Source organism: Leguminivora glycinivorella, chromosome 26 (genome assembly GCF_023078275.1).
Source record: "Leguminivora glycinivorella isolate SPB_JAAS2020 chromosome 26, LegGlyc_1.1, whole genome shotgun sequence".
Classification (NCBI taxonomy): domain Eukaryota; kingdom Metazoa; phylum Arthropoda; class Insecta; order Lepidoptera; family Tortricidae; genus Leguminivora; species Leguminivora glycinivorella.
In genome coordinates this window covers 3687233-3705719 of record NC_062996.1, presented here as the reverse complement: position 1 = coordinate 3705719, position 18487 = coordinate 3687233, and the positions used below count along the sequence as shown (strand labels likewise).

The 18487-nt window shown below is 39.9% G+C and overlaps 2 protein-coding genes across 2 annotated transcripts; one reads left to right on the top strand and one right to left on the bottom strand.

Moving 5' to 3' along the window:
- Positions 1-160: 160 nt before the first annotated feature.
- On the top strand, positions 161-6901 carry LOC125239912 (gastrula zinc finger protein XlCGF57.1-like). Its single transcript, XM_048147682.1, has 5 exons — positions 161-371; positions 1899-2034; positions 3011-3064; positions 3930-3986; positions 5139-6901. Exons 1-5 carry the CDS (start codon positions 243-245, stop codon positions 6701-6703), a joined length of 1941 nt encoding a protein of 646 aa, XP_048003639.1. The 5' UTR covers positions 161-242; the 3' UTR covers positions 6704-6901.
- Positions 6902-9598: 2697 nt separating this feature from the next.
- Positions 9599-18383, bottom strand: LOC125239792 (lactoylglutathione lyase). Its single transcript, XM_048147479.1, has 5 exons — positions 18286-18383; positions 18092-18161; positions 16246-16469; positions 12057-12167; positions 9599-9893 (listed from the first exon to the last, which is right to left on the bottom strand). Exons 2-5 carry the CDS (start codon positions 18155-18157, stop codon positions 9779-9781), a joined length of 516 nt encoding a protein of 171 aa, XP_048003436.1. The 5' UTR covers positions 18158-18161; positions 18286-18383; the 3' UTR covers positions 9599-9778.
- Between the last annotated feature and the right edge of the window lie 104 nt (positions 18384-18487).

The following is an 18487-nucleotide window of genomic DNA, read 5'->3' as shown; positions in this document are numbered from 1 at the left end:
GTGTTGGCCTACTGTTTCCGATCTTGGCCATCATAGAAAAGACAATACAGAGAACTGACAGTACAGCACTATCAGCAAGTAAAAAAAGTTAAACGTCAAATAAATGTGACGTTTCAGACGCCAGACGACGCTGTAGTCGCTTCCCATTCCAAGTTTTCGATCGATATGCCTGTTTTCGTATGAAATATGTAAATTTCCGTTGTGAATAAGAACTAATTCGTGTAGTGAATCTCAACTGAAAAATGGACGAATTGCACGAGTGTAGTTGCTGCCTGGTACGCCCTCCGGAAAAGGGTCTCAAGACAATGTATAAACATCTCGGCAAAACAGAAATATACTACGACATGCTGAAAACCTGCTTCGATATTAATGTAAATACACCAACAAATGAGAATTACTATTTCAACTTAGTTTAGATTACGTTCCTTACTCTACAGCCCGCTGCATTGAGAGTTGCTTACTTTGCAATATCTTACTCTTACAGTTTCATTTTATGCATATCAATTCCCGAAAACTTTGTACATTTGGGTCACGTCTCCAATTTTGTATAGAAATCTGGTAACAAAAAAAAACCGGCCAAGAGCGTGTCGGGCCACGCTCAGTGTAGGGTTCCGTAGTTTTCCGAGTTTTCTCAAAAACTACTGAACCTATCAAGTTCAAAATAATTTTCCTAGAAGGTCTTTATAAAGTTCTACTTTTGTGATTTTTTTCATATATTTTAAACATATGGTTCAAAATTTAGAGGGGGGGGGGACACACTTTTTTTTCCTTTAGGAGCGATAATTTGCAAAAAATATTAATATTATCAAAAAATGATTTTAGTAAACCCTTATTCATTTTGAAATACCTATCCAACAATATATCCTACGTTGTGGTTGGAATGAAAAAAAACTATCCCCACTTTACATGTAGGGGGGGGGGTACCCCAAGAAAACATTTTATTCAACTTTTTATTTTACCACCTTGTCGGCGTGATTGATATACTTATCAGTGGCGGAGCGTCGATACAACTCGATTCCCAACGGGTTCCCTAAAATTCTCTGTATCTATTAGAAGTCCATAAAAAACAGATGCCAAAAAAGCCGCGTATCGACTGCGCGCGGCAAACCATCGAACATTGGCTCGCGCGGCGGCCGCGCAATATGGGGACGGGTCCGCCGCGCGCGGCAGCTTGAACATTGGCGCGCTCGAACGAGCCGCGCGGCGAACCAGTTCGTGTCGGTTTTTGGTGGCGCGGCAAAGGAGCGTCAGTGTGTTGTGCGTGCGCAATTGGGACGGACCTAAATGAATGTTTGTTCACGGATCGCCTGCCGCGCGCCGCTGCCGCGCTATATGAAAAGGTTGAGCTTTAAATTGGCTCGCGCACCAAAACGCAGGTTTGGCGCGGTCGAACATGGCTCGCGCGGCAGCCGCGCGCAGTCGATACGCGGCTTAGTGCTAACGGTCACTGAGATTATCTGCGGACGGACAGACAGACATGGCGAAAAGGAAGGTTTCATATAAACTACCTAGGACATTTTGGGAAGCCTATATCAGCCTACCAATTTTTATCAAAATAGGCGACATAATCTAAATGTACAAACTTTTCGGGAATTTCTCATCTAATTCTCGATCAAACGGTTCTGTTCATACTTAAGTCATTGGGAGTTCTCTGCATTCTTACTAAAGTATAATTTTGTCCACTATTACAATTAGTGCAGTGAGTGGAAATTATAAAAAAAATATTTAATTTGTGTATTTGCGTAATAATGCACGTAAATTAAATAATTTGTGTATCATATCAGAATCAAACTTAAATTATTGTTCACAACTTGGCACCAGTTAATCAATTACTCTATTTGTCTTAAATTGTCTCTGACATAATGGCATAGATATAACTTTGATATGTAATCTCACAGCTTGGCATTGGAAATGAAGAGTGTGGCATATGCGAAGTGTGTGTTGGGCGGCTGCGAGAAGCAAGTGACTTCAAGCAGCAAGTACAGCGCAGCCAGGCCGAGCTGCATGCTCGGTTTAAAGGAGTACTCTCTACCAGTAAGATATTTCACATACAAGCTAAAAATATAATCAATCTGTGTAAGAATGTCCTATAATATTTATTTATTTATAATCAGGTTTAAATGCACACTAGTTTTAGTGATGAGTCTTAATGAATTTTACCCCTTAACACTAAGACCTAAAAAACATCGTGAATAACCTCATTGCCATCCTGTAGTTATAAAAATTCTGATACAAGAAGATAATCTTACATTGTGGACTTTTTTGAGAAGAGTGCACCTTTAACTCTATAAAGGGTTATAGGTTTCTCTAGAGAGCACACACAATCTTTTAAGATGTCATTCTAAAGAATTAAATATAAGAAACAGGTGAAAGAGGTACTTTTTTTTGCATGAAAAATAGTTTAGTAGTTTAGTTGACATTTATTTATATTAAATGTTTTTAAAGTAATAAGAAAAGTTGAGTTCAAGAAATAAATATTGCAAAGGTAAATTTAAATATATATCATTTACTTGTATTATGCAATTACTGGTAATATAAAAGATTATTTGTCTTGAGTGAAACAAACTAACCTTGTTAAATTTACTGTCTTTTTTCACGAAGTTCGGGACCTGTCCTCTGCCACAATACCAAATGGCGACTGATGTTATGGCACAGAATATATAATAGTACAAGCACAGAAGGCTCACTCCTTTGATGTTCACAGAATGCCGCCATTTTAAATTCTTACCTACATTAACAAAGGGACCGGACGCGGGCAGCCGACGTTGAATTCTATTGCGCCACGCAAAGGTCGTCAGCAGTGAATGGGCCGCGAACTCTCGGCCACCGGCATGTACTTGTAGCTCAGCGATAGAATCGCGGAGTGAGCCGCACCTGGTTACAGCATAGTACTATCCTTCTCAATCTCACTGGGTCTCCATTAGCAAGAAAGAGATAGCAATATGACTTCAGTTGCCAGCAAATGAAACTGCGCTTCAGAGGTTATTATATTTATTTTTCTTTGTTTCAGGTGACAAGTTCAAAATTAAGCTGGAGAAAGCTGGTGGAGATGAGACCATCAAATGTGAGTATTTTAAACAATACTTGCCATATAACAACTACTTCCGAAAGGCTTAATATAGTAAAATAATTTTGTTATCTGTTTAATGATGTGCGGATCTCTCTCATATCTATATTGACACTATTTTTGCGAAAACAAAATTGTTGTGCTTGAAACCCCCCCGCCCAAAATGGTTTGAGTATACGTCCTGAAACTTTAAAGTCGCCAACGGATATTTCTCTACACTCAACTCTGATCAGACTAAGGGACAAGCTATACATATTCTTCTTCTTCAGTCGTTCCCTCAATGCTGAGGATCGTGACTGCATGTGATTCTGTTGAAGACTAGGTCCGTCCAAAGGCATCTCTTCCTCGCCAAGCTATACATATAAATTATAATGTATATGTGGGTGAATCAACTTTTTCTTGCCTGTTATTGCCATGGTTACGGTCCCCTGAGCCTGAGTCACGCTGGTTTTATGAAAAATTATGCTACTGAAATTATGCAAGCATGCATGTAGTCCATGTTTGTAGGTGGCAAATTAAGGAAAGGGCTTGTTAAAACCAGAAAAATGCATGTTTGCATAGTTTAAGTAGCATCATTTTGCATAAAACCAGCGTGACTCGGAGGATAGTAACCATGGCAATAACAGGCAAGAAAAAGTTGATTCACCCATGTATAATAATATTATAAATGGGAAAGTGTGTGTGTGTGTCTGTTTTTTTGTCCGTCTTTCACGGCAAAACGGAGCGACGAATTGACGTGATTTTTCAATGTCGAGATAGTTGAAGGGATGGAGAGTGACATAGCATAGGCTACTTTTTCTAACGCAAGCGAAGCCGCAGGCAGAAGCTAGTAATGTATAAACAGATGTTTGTTTTGGTGCAGGCGACATCAAGCTGGAGAAGTCTGAGGTCGAAATGGCAGATGGCGAGGTCGTGTCAGGTGTGTACTCTGTTTAGTAAGCAATATATCGTCACTACTTTAAAAAACTTGTATCTTCGTCTGTCAATGAAAAGAAAATTGTACTATGTATGGAATGCAGTAAGTCCATCTTACTGCGTTTTAACTTTGAGGAGAAGCATGAGATACGAGATTTTTTTAAAGTAGTGACGATATGTCTAAAATAATTTTAGTCTATTTTATTTCAATCAAAATCTGAACAATGATACTCAAGACCATCTATTTTTTAGAAATACATATCCGACAACACGGTTGATTTAAAAAAATCTGGTCACTCTATGTGTGACTTTTAGCACTTACAGACATGATCTTTATGGTGTATTTCGTCACTACTTTTAAAAAATCTCGTATCTCACGCTGTTCTTCAAAGTTAAAACGCAGTAAGTCTATATGCATTCCATACATACTTACTACAATTTTCTTTTCATTGACAGACGAAGATACAAGTTTTTTAAAAAGTAGTGACGTTTGTAGCAATGTTTTTGTAGTGATCACTGAGCTTAACTGCGGTAGACTGTTACTGACATAGTAATACAAAAACGGTTGGTTAGTTGATAATGCCTAAAATGAGCCTGGAAAACATTCGTTTTTAGGGTTCCGTAGTCAACTAGGAACCCTTATAGTTTCGCCATGTCTGTCGGTCCGTCCGTCCGTCCGCGGATAATCTCAGTAACCTTAGCACTAGAAAGCTGAAATTTGGTACCAATATGTATATCAATCACGCCAACAAAATGTTTTATTAGGGTACCCCCCCTACATGTTAAGTGGGGGCTGATATTTTTTTTCATTCCATTCCAACCCCAACGTGTGATATATTGTTGGATAGGTATTAAAAAATGAATAAGGGTTTACTAAGATCGTTTTTTGATAATATTAATATTTTCGGAAATAATCGCTCCTAAAGGAAAAAAAAGTGCGTCCCCCCCCTCTAACTTTTGAACCTTATGTTTAAAAAAATATGAAAAAAATCACAAAAGTAGAACTTTATAAATACTTTCTAGGAAAATTGTTTTGAACTTGATAGGTTCAGTAGTTTTTGAGAAAAGTACGGATACGGAACCCTACACTGAGCGTTTTTTTAATCATACAATATTATTTTAAGTTATGATAGAGATTTAATCATTATTGTTACAGTGGCCATATTCACTGACCCACCAGGGCCTTCAGCAAAGCCTGTTTCTCCCCTCTCCGACCGTGAGTCTTCACCCGTGGAGCAGACGGCCACCGACCACAACTCCAAGCCGACTCGATCTTCTGGCCGCGGTAAAGTTCACGAGTGCGACATCTGCCACAAGAAATTCGAAAACACTAACGCGAAAACCAGACTCATGATCCATCGCCGGTCACACACTGGAGAAAAACCCTACTCGTGCAATGTATGCGACAAAAAATTCGCGCAGAGGAGCCACTTGAACACGCACTACGCTTATCACATAGGTAAATTCAAATTTACTTGCGAAGTATGTGGCACGCGTTTCATTCAAAAAAATCAGTACGTTGTGCATATGCGGGGACACACAGGTGCTAGACCGTATTCGTGTGATTTATGCAACAAAACTTTCAGACAAAAAGGCCACTTGACCGTTCATATGAGGAAACATATGAAGTATGATCCTAGTCGCGTAGAGCCGGGAGAGATAACTAAATCAGAATTTTCTGATGAACTTGACGGATTTACATGTGATATATGCAGAAAACAATTTGAAGACGAAAGCGCCTTAAAGACTCATAAAAAAAATCATACCGGTGACTATCCATTCACGTGCGATATTTGTGAAAGAAAGTTTAATACGCAATTTGCCTTGAATAATCACAGGTTTGATCACTCGGGAGGGAAACCTTTTAAATGTGAAAAATGCAATAAAGGGTACACGTCCAAAGGTGCTTTAAATCTACATTTGAAATTTCACAGTGAGGATTATAAGCACGCATGTCTGCTGTGTAGTAAACGGTTCATAATAAAGGAGAATTTAAATGTGCATATGCGCACACACACTGGGGAAAAGCCTTATACCTGTGCAACATGTGAGACTAAGTTCCGCTATAGATACAGCTTGAAGAAACATTTATTGGAGAAACACAACCAAGTCATGGACAAACAGTTCTGTTGCGACATCTGTGGGAAGCGATTTGCATTACAGGGGACATTAAGTAAACACATGGAAAAGCATGCTGAGCAAAAAAGGGAGGAAGAAGCCAAAAGAGAAGGGCGGGCAGAAGAGAGGCCATTCATGTGCGAAATTTGTAGCAAACGGTTTTCAACGAAAGGTATCTTAAGGAATCACAGAGAGACGCACAATGAAGAACGACCTTTCGAATGCGAAATATGTCATAAGAACTTCAGGATGAAGAAGAGTTTGCAAGATCACATGAAAGTGCACGAGGACTTTAAGCGACACTCATGTGAAGTATGCGGCCAGCAATTTAAACATAAGTCCGCTTTAGCAGTGCATATCCGTCGCATGCATTCTAAAAGCATGCCTCACACTTGCGATGTGTGTGATAAATCATATCCAGTTATAGCTGAATTAAAGAAACATTATCGCGTGCACACTGGGGAGAGACCATTCGCTTGCGAAATATGCTATAAGAGATTTCCTCGGCAAGATGGTGTAAGAAGGCATCTTAGAAAAGTTCACCACGAGAAACCTTCCAAATATATTAAATTAAAAGAGTTTAATAACCCTTATAATAAATAATGAAATACACATACAGTCATGTCCGCACAGGAAATAGTGTGGCACAGATGTATAGTAGTTGTCACAGCAGACCCCAGGCTCCCGTGGGCCGCGGCAAATGCTGGGATAACGCAAGGAGGATGATGATGTCTTATACATGTGCATACTAACAATATGTGTATAGACTCAATCTGTAAACATTAAATAAATGTCATATACAAAGAAAAAATGACCAATGCCGCCAAGTGTTCCAAGCTGGATGCACTTGGAGGCATTGGTCATTTTTTCTTTGTATATGACATTTATTTAATTTTTATAGTATAATAGTAGTGAAACTGCTTAAAAAATACAAATTAAAATATTTTCTATGAGAAAATAGTTTAATTTGATCTAAGAGACTCAATCTGAGTCAGATATTTGCAATTGTCAGACACTTAATGAAATGTGTGAACAAGAAATCGCATAATTTAATTGTGTTATTTTTAAGGTTTTGTAACATAAACTTAAGTAAATGCAATATACTAAGAAAAAGTGACCATGGCAATGCAAGTGGAATGTAACCAGCGTTACGGCCAGCGGCCGGTGCTTTGTTGTCACTTTTTCTTAGTATTTATTTAAGTAGTAGTGTTCCACTTCATATAAAACAAATAAGATTATTTTCTAAAAATAATCTAAATTGTTATAAGACATGTAAGAATTATGCGATCATTTAGAGTTACTATAGCTCACAAGTTGCGCAACTTTATTATGCTAATATTGTAATATATAGGTTGTTCATCATCCCATACTGCCATTTTACCTATATATCCGACGTGTTTCCCTTGCGCTATGACATGGGGTTCTTCAAGAAGCAGGTATTTAGGGTTCTCAAAGGTCGGCAACGCATAAGTGGCTCCCCTGATGTTGCTTATGTCCATGGGCGGCGATGACTGCTTACCATCAGGCGGCTCGTCTGCTCGTTTGCTGCCTATTTCATAAAAAAAAAATATCCAATACTTTAAGGCAGAAAATATAATAGTACGTTACGATACAAGTGCGGAAAACAGGAAGTTCGAAACGAGTGGCGATAAATTAAAACACGACACTCGTGTCCATTAAAAACACTTTCGTTTCGAACTTCCACTTTTGAGCACTCGTATCGTAATGTACTATTTTAATGTCGATTGTACCAATATCAAATTGTATTGATGTTCCTGTTTATTCAGTATAATATTAGTACTACCATGTAGTACCATATTTGAGATGCAACAATGAGCGGAAACAGATATCATCAAAATATAAATTCCTGTTTTATTTTTTAATTAACTATGAAAAATATTTATCAAATATAGGTATACCTAATCATATATTTTATTCTAGATTGTATTTGTATTCATTTATAAATCCGTAACTATTACATAAAATGTAATTTTATAGAGTATATTAGGTACCAACTATAATTATTATTCACAACATATAATTGTGTGTACATATTGTATACATACTAACAATAATGATCTCAGTTGATCTTTAAATAAATGAATTGAAAAAGGTCATTATTTTTTTCCCTTTATGTTTTATCGAAAATACTACGAAACTTATTTTGTTTTTTTACTCACTAGTGCGAGAGGTGATTATATGCCAGGTCGAAACTTCGGAGGGCCACCAGTACTGAAAAACGTCGTACGATACACGTGCGAAAAGGAAATTCGTGACTCGTGCCGATTTAAAACACTCCCTGTGTTTAAATTTATCGCCATTCGTTTCGAACTTCCTTTTTTACGCACTAGTATCGTATGTACTATAAATATCGTCACTACTTTTAAAAAAACTTGTATCTTCGTCTGTCAATGAAAAGAAAATTGTAGTAAGTATGTATGGAATGCATATAGACTTACTGCGTTTTAACTTTGAGGAACAGCGTGAGATACGAGATTTTTTATAAGTAGTGACGATATGTTTGTGTCTCACGGGAGTTTTATAGTTAAAACGACGAAACTTATAATATATGGTGAGAAGGTAAGGCAGGCCATTGTGTTCGTGGTTCAAATAAAAAATAGAAACACGTTTAACGTATACATTTTATTTCATTACATAACAGAGTGTACAAAATTTAAAATCTCACTTTCTCTTATCAACAATAGTTTTTAGAACATTTTATGGCCCAATTTAAATCTTAATGATAACCGATAAGGTCATTTAGATACTATAAAAAATAAACTATGAATAGCTAGAAAATCTGAAAAAAATCTGAATAAAAAGAAATAGCTAGAAAATCTGGCAGAAGACAAACAGAAATGAGTATTTATAAAGTTAACAGAGTAGATAATATTGTCTTCGGTTACCGCGATAGTTAATGATGAGTTTTATTTTAACAGAGTAGGTAGAGTTATAAAAATAGGTACATGATTTTTTTGATTTGATTTTGATATTACATACATCTGTATTATTCTGAATAAGACAATTCAGTCCCCTCTTGATTATGATGGAGGTCTGAACATGTTAAAGGCTTTCCACAAGAATATCACTTACGAAATGCGATTATTTTAATAGTTTTATTACTTCTCAAAATAATCAGCAACATTATGTGTGCTAATATTTCATGAGATGAACAAGTAGCTATTTTTATTTCAATTTACGCTCCATTTTACTGTAGAAAACCCTGACTACATATAAATCATTTAAAAGTTTATTATTTTTTTTTTTACATTCGAACGCCAGTACATACATACCTATAAAGTAGAGTAGCGTTCACGATGGCCGAGTGTCACGTATTTTAAATTAGATTTTATGATTTTATTAACGAATCGGCAGAATTACTGATGTGCCGACGGAAAGTTTCCAAAATTCTGAAATTTTCACATAGGAAAGCTTCGGAAACTTTCCATACTTTGTATGGACAATTGTATGGATGGAAACTTTCCATTTCATAAATTTAAATTCCCTTTATTTTTCGTGAAAGTTTCGTAATTTTTTTAACAAATTTAAGATTTTTTTGTTTCCGCAACTTGCACATCACTAAGCAGAATATTTCCAGAGCTTTCGCATTATTTTATTTACACGGCAAAAGCATATCGTAAGCGACACTCTCCTGGTTTCACAAAATGTTTAGTATGTTTACATGGCCTTGAAGATCTCGATCCAGTAACCGTCTGGGTCTTGGATGAAGGCGAGGCCCTTCATGGTGCCATCTTGCGGTCGCTTAATGAACTTCACGCCTTGCTCCTCGAACCTGCAATATAAATTCCATGTTAGAACAATTAGCTTTTAAACGTTCAAAACTTTAGAGTACGAGAGTAAAACCAAAGAGGATCGAGTATTATAGAGAGTTACTGTCAAAGTAAAGCGTGTAATCACAGTGCAAAGACTGCCATCTCTCGATACAAGCTTAAAACTTTTGAACCTCAGTTTTGAAAATTTGGCCCATATTGTTACCTTGAAATGTCAAATATTAATATTAGCGCCATCTAGCCGAGCGTTCCCCAAAGGTGTAACGCCATCTAGGCCACCGTACCTTTTTCTCTATGGCTTTGAGGTACGTTTTTTTCTTAGACTTTATCCGTCTATACGGAGTTACATATGTCTTTGGTAAAACGTAGGTTACATGACTGAAGTTGCTACGTTCAGGACGTTTTTAAAGAAACTTTTAACGTAAAAGCGGTGAAGGAAGGTATAATGTAAACGCTAGTTGCTGAATATAATGATGTATATTGTAAAATGGCACAGGCTGCGTCTACACCAGCAGGGTTATCACATGATGGCCGCGAGAGTATGTCGCCGCGAGATAGACTATCTGTCCTTATCTTATACTATTAAACGAGCAATTCTTGTATATTTATTTATTTATATATACCGACGATCTCGGAAACCGCTCTAACGATTTCGCTGAAATTTGTTATGTGAGGGTTTTCGGGGGTGAAAAATCGATCTAGCGTAGCCTTAGATCCCGGAAAACGCGAATTTTCGAGTTTTCATGAGTTTTTCTTTCGCGTTTGTAAACATAAAATATGGTCCTTAATTTCGCCGCGCGCGCATCGATTCCGCTTAGCTCAGTCGTACGAGGTCGGTCTAATGTACGCAGATAGATCGTAGGTGTCAGGGTTTCGAATCCCGGCCAGAAATTAAGTTTTTGTTTTTTGTTTTTTTTTTGTTTTTGTATTTATAAGAGTTTTTTTTTTTAATCTAAAGACGTGACATATTAAAATACAACCGAGCGAAGCTCGGTCGCCCAGATATTATCATTTATACAGTTAAAAGAAGACGTGTGATCTATCTCGCGGCGACATACTCTCGCGGCCATCATGTGCTAGGCCTACAGGGGCCCGTTTCTCGAAAGGTAAGGTAAGGTAGGCCTTGTATTAAAAGTGCGCGAACTGTCAAATCGTATGGGTTGTCATGGAACCACACTTGTAATACAAGGCTTGTACCTTTCGAGAAACGGGCCCCTGGTATTAGTATGCCGATGTACCCGTAACCGCGCAGCTCGCTGTTACCATGGTATCTGGACTCATTCTCGCCGCCCTAGTCACGTGTTGCCACTTGCCATGGAAACTGATGATACTCACTTGGCACAAGCTGCCTCCACATCGGGCACTAGTATGCCGATGTGCCCGTAACCGAGCAGCTCGCTGTTACCATGGTAACCGGACTCACTCAAGCCGCCCTAGTCACTGTGTTGCCATGGTAACTGATGATACTCACTTGGCACAAGCTGCCTCCACATCGGGCACTAGTATGCCGATGTGCCCGTAACCGCGCAGCTCGCTGTTACCATGGTAACCAGACTCACTCAAGCCGCCCTAGTCACTGTGTTGCCATGGTAACTGATGATACTCGTACTCATTTGGCGCAGGCCGCCTCCACATCAGGCACTAGTATGCCGATGTGCCCGTAACCGCGCAGCTCGCTGTTACCATGGTAACCGGACTCACTCAAGCCGCCCTAGTCACTGTGTTGCCATGGTAACTGATGATACTCACTTGGCACAAGCTGCCTCTACATCAGGCACTAGTATGCCGATGTGCCCGTAACCGCGCAGCTCGCTGTTACCATGGTAACCGGACTCACTCTCGCCGCCCTAGTCACTGTGTTGCCATGGTAACTGATGATACTCAATTACTCACTTGGCACAAGCTGCCTCTACATCAGGCACTAGTATGCCGATGTGCCCGTAACCACGCAGCTCGCTGTTACCATGGTAACCGGACTCACTCTTGCCGCCCTAGTCACTGTGTTGCCATGGTAACTGATGATACTCACTTGGCACAAGCTGCCTCTACATCGGGCACTAGTATGCCGATGTGCCCGTAGCCACGTGGCTCGCTGTTACCATGGTAACCGGACGCACTCTCGCGGCCCTAGTCACTGTGTTGCCATGGTAACTGATGATACTCACTTGGCACAAGCTGCCTCCACATCGGGCACTAGTATGCCGATGTGCCCGTAGCCACGTGGCTCGCTGTTGCCGTTGTGGTAGCTGGAGTCATCACTCTCAGTGCCCCAGTTGCTGAAATAAACAAATTTCATTTAAATCGTAGTTTGATGTACTAAAAACAAACCTTTCTACACGGTTAAATAAAAAGGACCAGAAAACTTTGCCTAGTGACTTTTGGGATCTTTTTTTTACACTACGTCGGTCGCAAACAAGCTTACGGGCTGCCTTATGGAAAGCGGTCACCGTAACCTATGGAGTGTCGGGGGTTGACAAAACTGAAGCGTAGTGAAACCTTACTTAAACCGTCTATGAAGTCTTAAGTGCCCTGCGGTATTTCCGGACCGATACGACCTCCAAATCTTCAAGAAAATAACGTACACCCATCTTAAAGGCCGGCAACGCACCTCCAACACCTCTAGTGTTTCGGGTGTCCATAGGCGGCAGTGATCGCTTACCATCAGACGACCTGTCTGTTCGTTTGCCTCCTATCCCATAAAAAAAACTACAGCGTATTAGGTTTATGACTCTACGAACTATGTGTTTTTCACATGGCGTTTTCTAAGCAAATTGCGGTCTCACAGAGCCAATATTCATCATCCTCCTTGAGTTATCCCGTCATTCGCCACGGCTCGTGAGAGCCTGGCGTCCGCTTTGACAACTAATCCCAAGCAGGCACTAGTTTTATAGAAGCGTCTGCCATCTGACCTTCCAACCCGAAGGAGACTAGCAAATATCAAATGACATTTCGCACATAAGTTCCGAAAAACTCATTGATATGAGCCGGGGATCGAACCCGCGGCCTGCAGATTGAAAGTCACACGCTCTTACCGCTAGGCCACCGGCGCTTAGAGCCAGAGCCAGCATTATTTTTGTAAATAAAGTATTATCGATTTTCTAGAGATTGAATGAATCTCACTGAAAAGAAAAATAAGCTGAACTAGAAGTATCATATTCCATTCGTGCAGGCAACGTGACTCCCACATTACACAACCACCTGCAAATTATGCAACATTCCACGATGTTTCGATCTAATTGACAATTAACAGAACAACATATAAAGAACCGATATATGGAACAAATCAAATTATTTTATTAAATATTTTTTATTAGTTTTTTTTTAAGTAGTAACACTACTGCCCACTGGTGGCGAAGCCGGGAATCGAACCTAGAAAGCTAACGCGGCTGACGTGTTAAACCGTTATATCACCTCGACCGGCGAGGTACCCGTCATGTTACCCAATATGTTATCCCTGAAGGCTAGGCGCCTTTGACCAACTCTAAGGGCGAGCAATTTGTGCTTGCACCTAGGGTTGTAAATAGAAAAAAAACCGAGCACCTTGGTTTTTTTTCTAAATATGGTTTTTTTTCAGATGAACAAATAATACGACAATAACGGCTCAGCCACGACATTGGTCTAAACGCGACAGCGGTGAGCGGCCGCCATACATTGGAGCGAGACACAGCGATGGGACTTTTCATTCGCACGTATGGCTGCCGCTCACCGCTGCCGCGCTTAGACCAATGTCGTGGCTGGGCCGTAACGGTTTTTCGTGAGTTGTAACGTGTTTCAATAACAACGGCGTGTAGCGTGGAGAGGCGGTGGTGTTGCCAACAGTAAATAGTGATAACTACAAACTACAGATTTCGTAAATGTTACTTTTATAAGACCAGAAATTAAAGTTATTTGATTAAATTCGTTTAATAGTTAACATTAAGTCTAAAAAACCGTATAAAACTATTAACTCACGCCGCATCGGGGATTCCCCAATAAACGTTTGTATACTGAATTAAAATGTACGTTATTGTTATTGAAACACGTTACAACTCACGAAAAACCGTTACGGCTCAGCCACGACATTGGTCTAAGCGCGACAGCGGTGAGCGGCCGCCATACATTGGAGCGAGACACAGCGATGGGACTTTTCATTCGCACGTAACAATAACGTACATTTTAATGCAGTATACAAACGTTTATTGGGGAATCCCCGATGCGGCGTGTAGCGTGGAGAGGCGGTGGTGTTGCCAACAGTAAATAGTGATAACTACAAACTACAGATTTCGTAAATGTTACTTTTATAAGACCAGAAATTAAAGTTATTTGATTAAATTCGTTTAATAGTTAACATTAAGTCTAAAAAACCGTATAAAAGTATTAACTACTTTGCAAATTTTGAGATTTCGTACTTTAGAAAAAAAACATACTCCAGAAAAAAAACTGTTTTTTTTTCACGGTTTTTTTTCATGTTTTTTTTTCAAGCCAGAAAAAAAACCGTTTTTTTACAACCCTACTTGCACCTCCTATATGAATCCTTTTGCAGGATTACGATATAGCGAGATAGATGGTGCATCTATCGATGTATGGAACAAATCAAATTATTTTATTAAATATCTCCTTCAGATTAACATATAAAGAAATTTAAAAAAATAATCTTAAAATATTTTGAACTTAAATGAGCATTATGTGAGCATTATGGTTGCATAATACTTAGCAACTAAATACCAAAAATTGGTCCAGGATCTACGTACCTAGTTTCTACAAAAGAGGCAGCCATTCGAACTTCAAAACTGGAGGAGATATAAAGCATCATGTAACATGTTACCTTTAACATTGAAAATGCTTATCTTCAAGATAAAAATGAAAGGTCTCTCATTCTCAAATGTCTATATTTGAGAAACATTTAACACATATGATTTTCACTTCAGAGATTTCAAATCCTATCAATCTACTATAAAATGATGACTTTATATTTGCATTCATCACAACATACTGAGAAATAGAGAGCATGGAGACCTTATCAAGACATACAAAATACTAACCCAACATTATTATTATTATTTGTATGTCTTACCATATCTCGGGACCATGGGGTCCCGGACTTTTGGGAGGCATGTGTGGGGCCGAAGCCAACAGCACAGAGGCCCTTTTAGACACTTTAATCTAAAGGCAAGGGATACACCTGGCGGATACCATCCCCGAGCGCACAATATGATACATCCGGAGATGGTCCCCGCCAGGTGTAAAGACTATTTCAGTGCAGCACTTTTGTGTTGCGATGGGAACTAAGGTCATAGGCTATTGTTGTGCAAGTTGGATGGACTGGATAATGGTCTATGGGGGAGACTATCGGACACCTGCCATGACAACTAGTCTCAAGATTGTAAAAGACAGGCGGTGACTCGCCAACTCATTGAGTGGGCCCTGCAAAACGGCCGCACGCATGGTGCGACAACAGAGCAACACTTGAAGAGTGGCTGAAAGGTTGTCGAGAGGTGAGACTGCGGTAGCCAGATCCCGGTGATCCGTTCAGCAGGCCGCCGGCGTTATGACATTTTACACTTCCAACCTGGAGCATAGGTCCCGCTCTTGCGAATCCACTCTGGCCGGCCGGTTAAGGCAAGCGCAGAGGCGAGGGCTAGATGGAAGTGCCCTCTGGAATAGGGGTCCGCGGTGTCGCCACTCACCGTCAGCTCGCCACAAGCTGCCCCCGCGGGCTTATTATTATTATTATTATTTAATAAGCAGGCAGGCAGTTAAAGAACTGATATAGCCTGTATCCAGTGATCATTATGACCTCAAAGATTTACATAAAATGCTAGAATGTAACAACAACACCCGTCTGAGCGGTCATCAGTATAAACTGGTGTCTCGCAGGTCATACAACAATCCTCATAGACATTTCTTTAGTAATAGAGTGGTAAAAGCTTGGAACCAGCTCCCGGATAATGTTATATAGACCCAAAGTGTTAACAAATTCAAGAATAAGTTAGACAAGCACAGTGCCAATTGTACATAACACCTGAAACCTCTGCTGACAACTGGATACAGGCCTATCAGTTACTACAAATGCCTGCCTGCTTTACAAATAATAAAATAAATATTATCCATTTTCCACAAAGCTTATGAATCCACACTAATATTATAAATGGGAAAGTGTGTGTGTCTGTTTGTTTGTCCAACCTTCGCGGCAAAACGGAGCGACGAATTGTTGTGATTTTTTAAGTGAAGATAGTTGAAGGGATGGAGAGTGAGAGTGACATAGGCTACTTTTTGTCTCTTTCTAACGCGAGCGATGCCGCGGGCAAAAGCTGGTTTAGAATAAAATTACTTAACATCAAAACAAGTGCCTAAACAGTATTGTTGTATACTCACTGTGTCAACTCCAGCGTAGCCTTCCTCGTGGTAGCCCAAGTGAGCCTCTTGGCCTCGTCCTGCGGCACGTCAGCCGGGTTCTCGTACCCCATGAAGTACAGAGAGAACTTCATCGCAGGGAAGTCCAGCTTCTTGAGCAGGGTCATCCCGAGCACGCCGGTGTAGAACGGGAGCGACTTGCGCGGGTCCTTGATGCGGTACATGGTTTGTTGGAACATGAAGTCCTGGGGGCAAACGATATATGTTTATGAAATTAATTAAAAAATCTCTTGATCTGCCTTGGTATTTTAGTGAAGCTACGCTGCACCTTTTCCAGTAGGTCAATATCTTTCACAAAGTAAGGGTTCCAAATTTGAAAGGCATATTCCAGTATTGGCCTAACATATGTTTTGTAGATCTTGAGCATCATGTCAGGTGTAAGAATCCCAAACGCTTTAACACATAATAATATGAGATAAACCTAGAAAAAGATACCAGGATACAGGCCATATCAGTTGTTTTTTCAACTGCCTGCCTGAATTATATGGCCATATCAGTTGTTTTTTCAACTGCCTGCCTGAATTATATAAATAATAATAATAATAATAATAAGCCCGCAGGGCAGCTTGTGGCGAGCTGTTGGGGAGTGACGACCCCACGGACCCGAGTGTTCCCGAGAGTCGGTCAGGGTCTCCGTCTCCGGCGTGTCTTCGCCGGCCGGAGTGGAACCCCAAGGGGACCCGCAGGACTCTCAGCTCTGGCTTGCCTTCATTGGCCGTCCAGAGAGGAACGTCTGAGCTGTCGCTCCAGGGGTGGAAGTGTTAAAGGGCATAACGCCGCGAGTAACTACGGAGAAAGCGCAGCACCACCTCTCGACACCCCTGAGCCACTCACGCCGGTGTTGCGCCTGGCCGTCTTTATGATGGCAAATCAGGTGCCCATCTACCGAGTGGCGAGTCACCGCCTGCCTCGATAACTTGTTAACGCAATGTTATGGTAGGTGTCCGGACCTTTGCAATAGCCCATTTTCATAACTCATCCAAACTTCAACCCATAGACCTGATCTATTCTTTCCATTTTATTGACAATAGTTTCCAATGCCTGCTGAAACCGGTTCACGGGTATCTATTCATGTACCCGTGAATGGGTTCCAGCAGGCGTTCTACATGACATCAAATATCTCCAAACGGCCTCTACGTGTTGGATCTATATCCCCACGCACGCCTTATAAATGACCGGGCTCGAAAGACCCGAGAGTTTAAAAACGGAGAAACAAATAATAATAATAATAATTAATAGTACCTCAGAGCATATAGAGAGTGGACAAGCCACTGGCATCCATGACACAGATGTTAGCTCATCGAGAATACAGTTTATGTACTATCAGCTGCAAAAGTGCATGGCGAATTTATCAATGAATTGATTCATAATTTCTCCATGCACTTTTGCAGCTAATAGTACCATTTTGAATAAATTTAATAGCATACAGACCACCTGATGGTAACCATAGCATAGTTTACCATAGTCTATGACTGTTTGCAACTCCTTATGTGTGTGCATTCTCTACCCTCACACACATAACACAACACAGTGCTTTGGAAACTTTACGCATTATTTCCAAAACAAATAATCTGAATGTTATTTGATGCAGCAGTTTTCTTCCAGCATTTAATTCCTATCTAAGCTATTAAGTGAATACAATAAATGAGCTATTACAAGTTTTTGATGAAAATATGTTAACTGAGTAAAGAGCTTGAAGGTAAGAGCTAAATTTACTGATATCACTATGCAGATGCCACTAATCAAGTGGCCACTTGTTCTTATCTTTAATAGAGATAGTCCTGTGGAAATAATAATAAAATAGTACCTTAGTTCCTTCATGGGGCTTCACACAGAGAGCGTCGACTTCTTCGTTAGTCAAACCTTGAGCCATGGTCCTAAAAAGAGTTTTAGTATTAGGTTATTTTATCGACCGAGAGCAGGAACCAGATCTAAGAGCATAATTTTCAGATTCAATAAGAACTTATTTATGAATTTGTATTCGGGAATTAAGTTATTTACCTGTAGATATTAAGATAAGGTCTGAAAATGCAAGTTCTAGAAAAGAAACTAGATAAGCGTATTGATAATACAACTATTGACTTCGGCGCTTTGACAGAAAGTGACAAGTTGAAAACATTCCATTCGCAACTACACAGTGATAATTGCGTTTCGTTTCTGCTATGCACTGGTTTTTAAGTGACATAGTATCTAGAACCATATT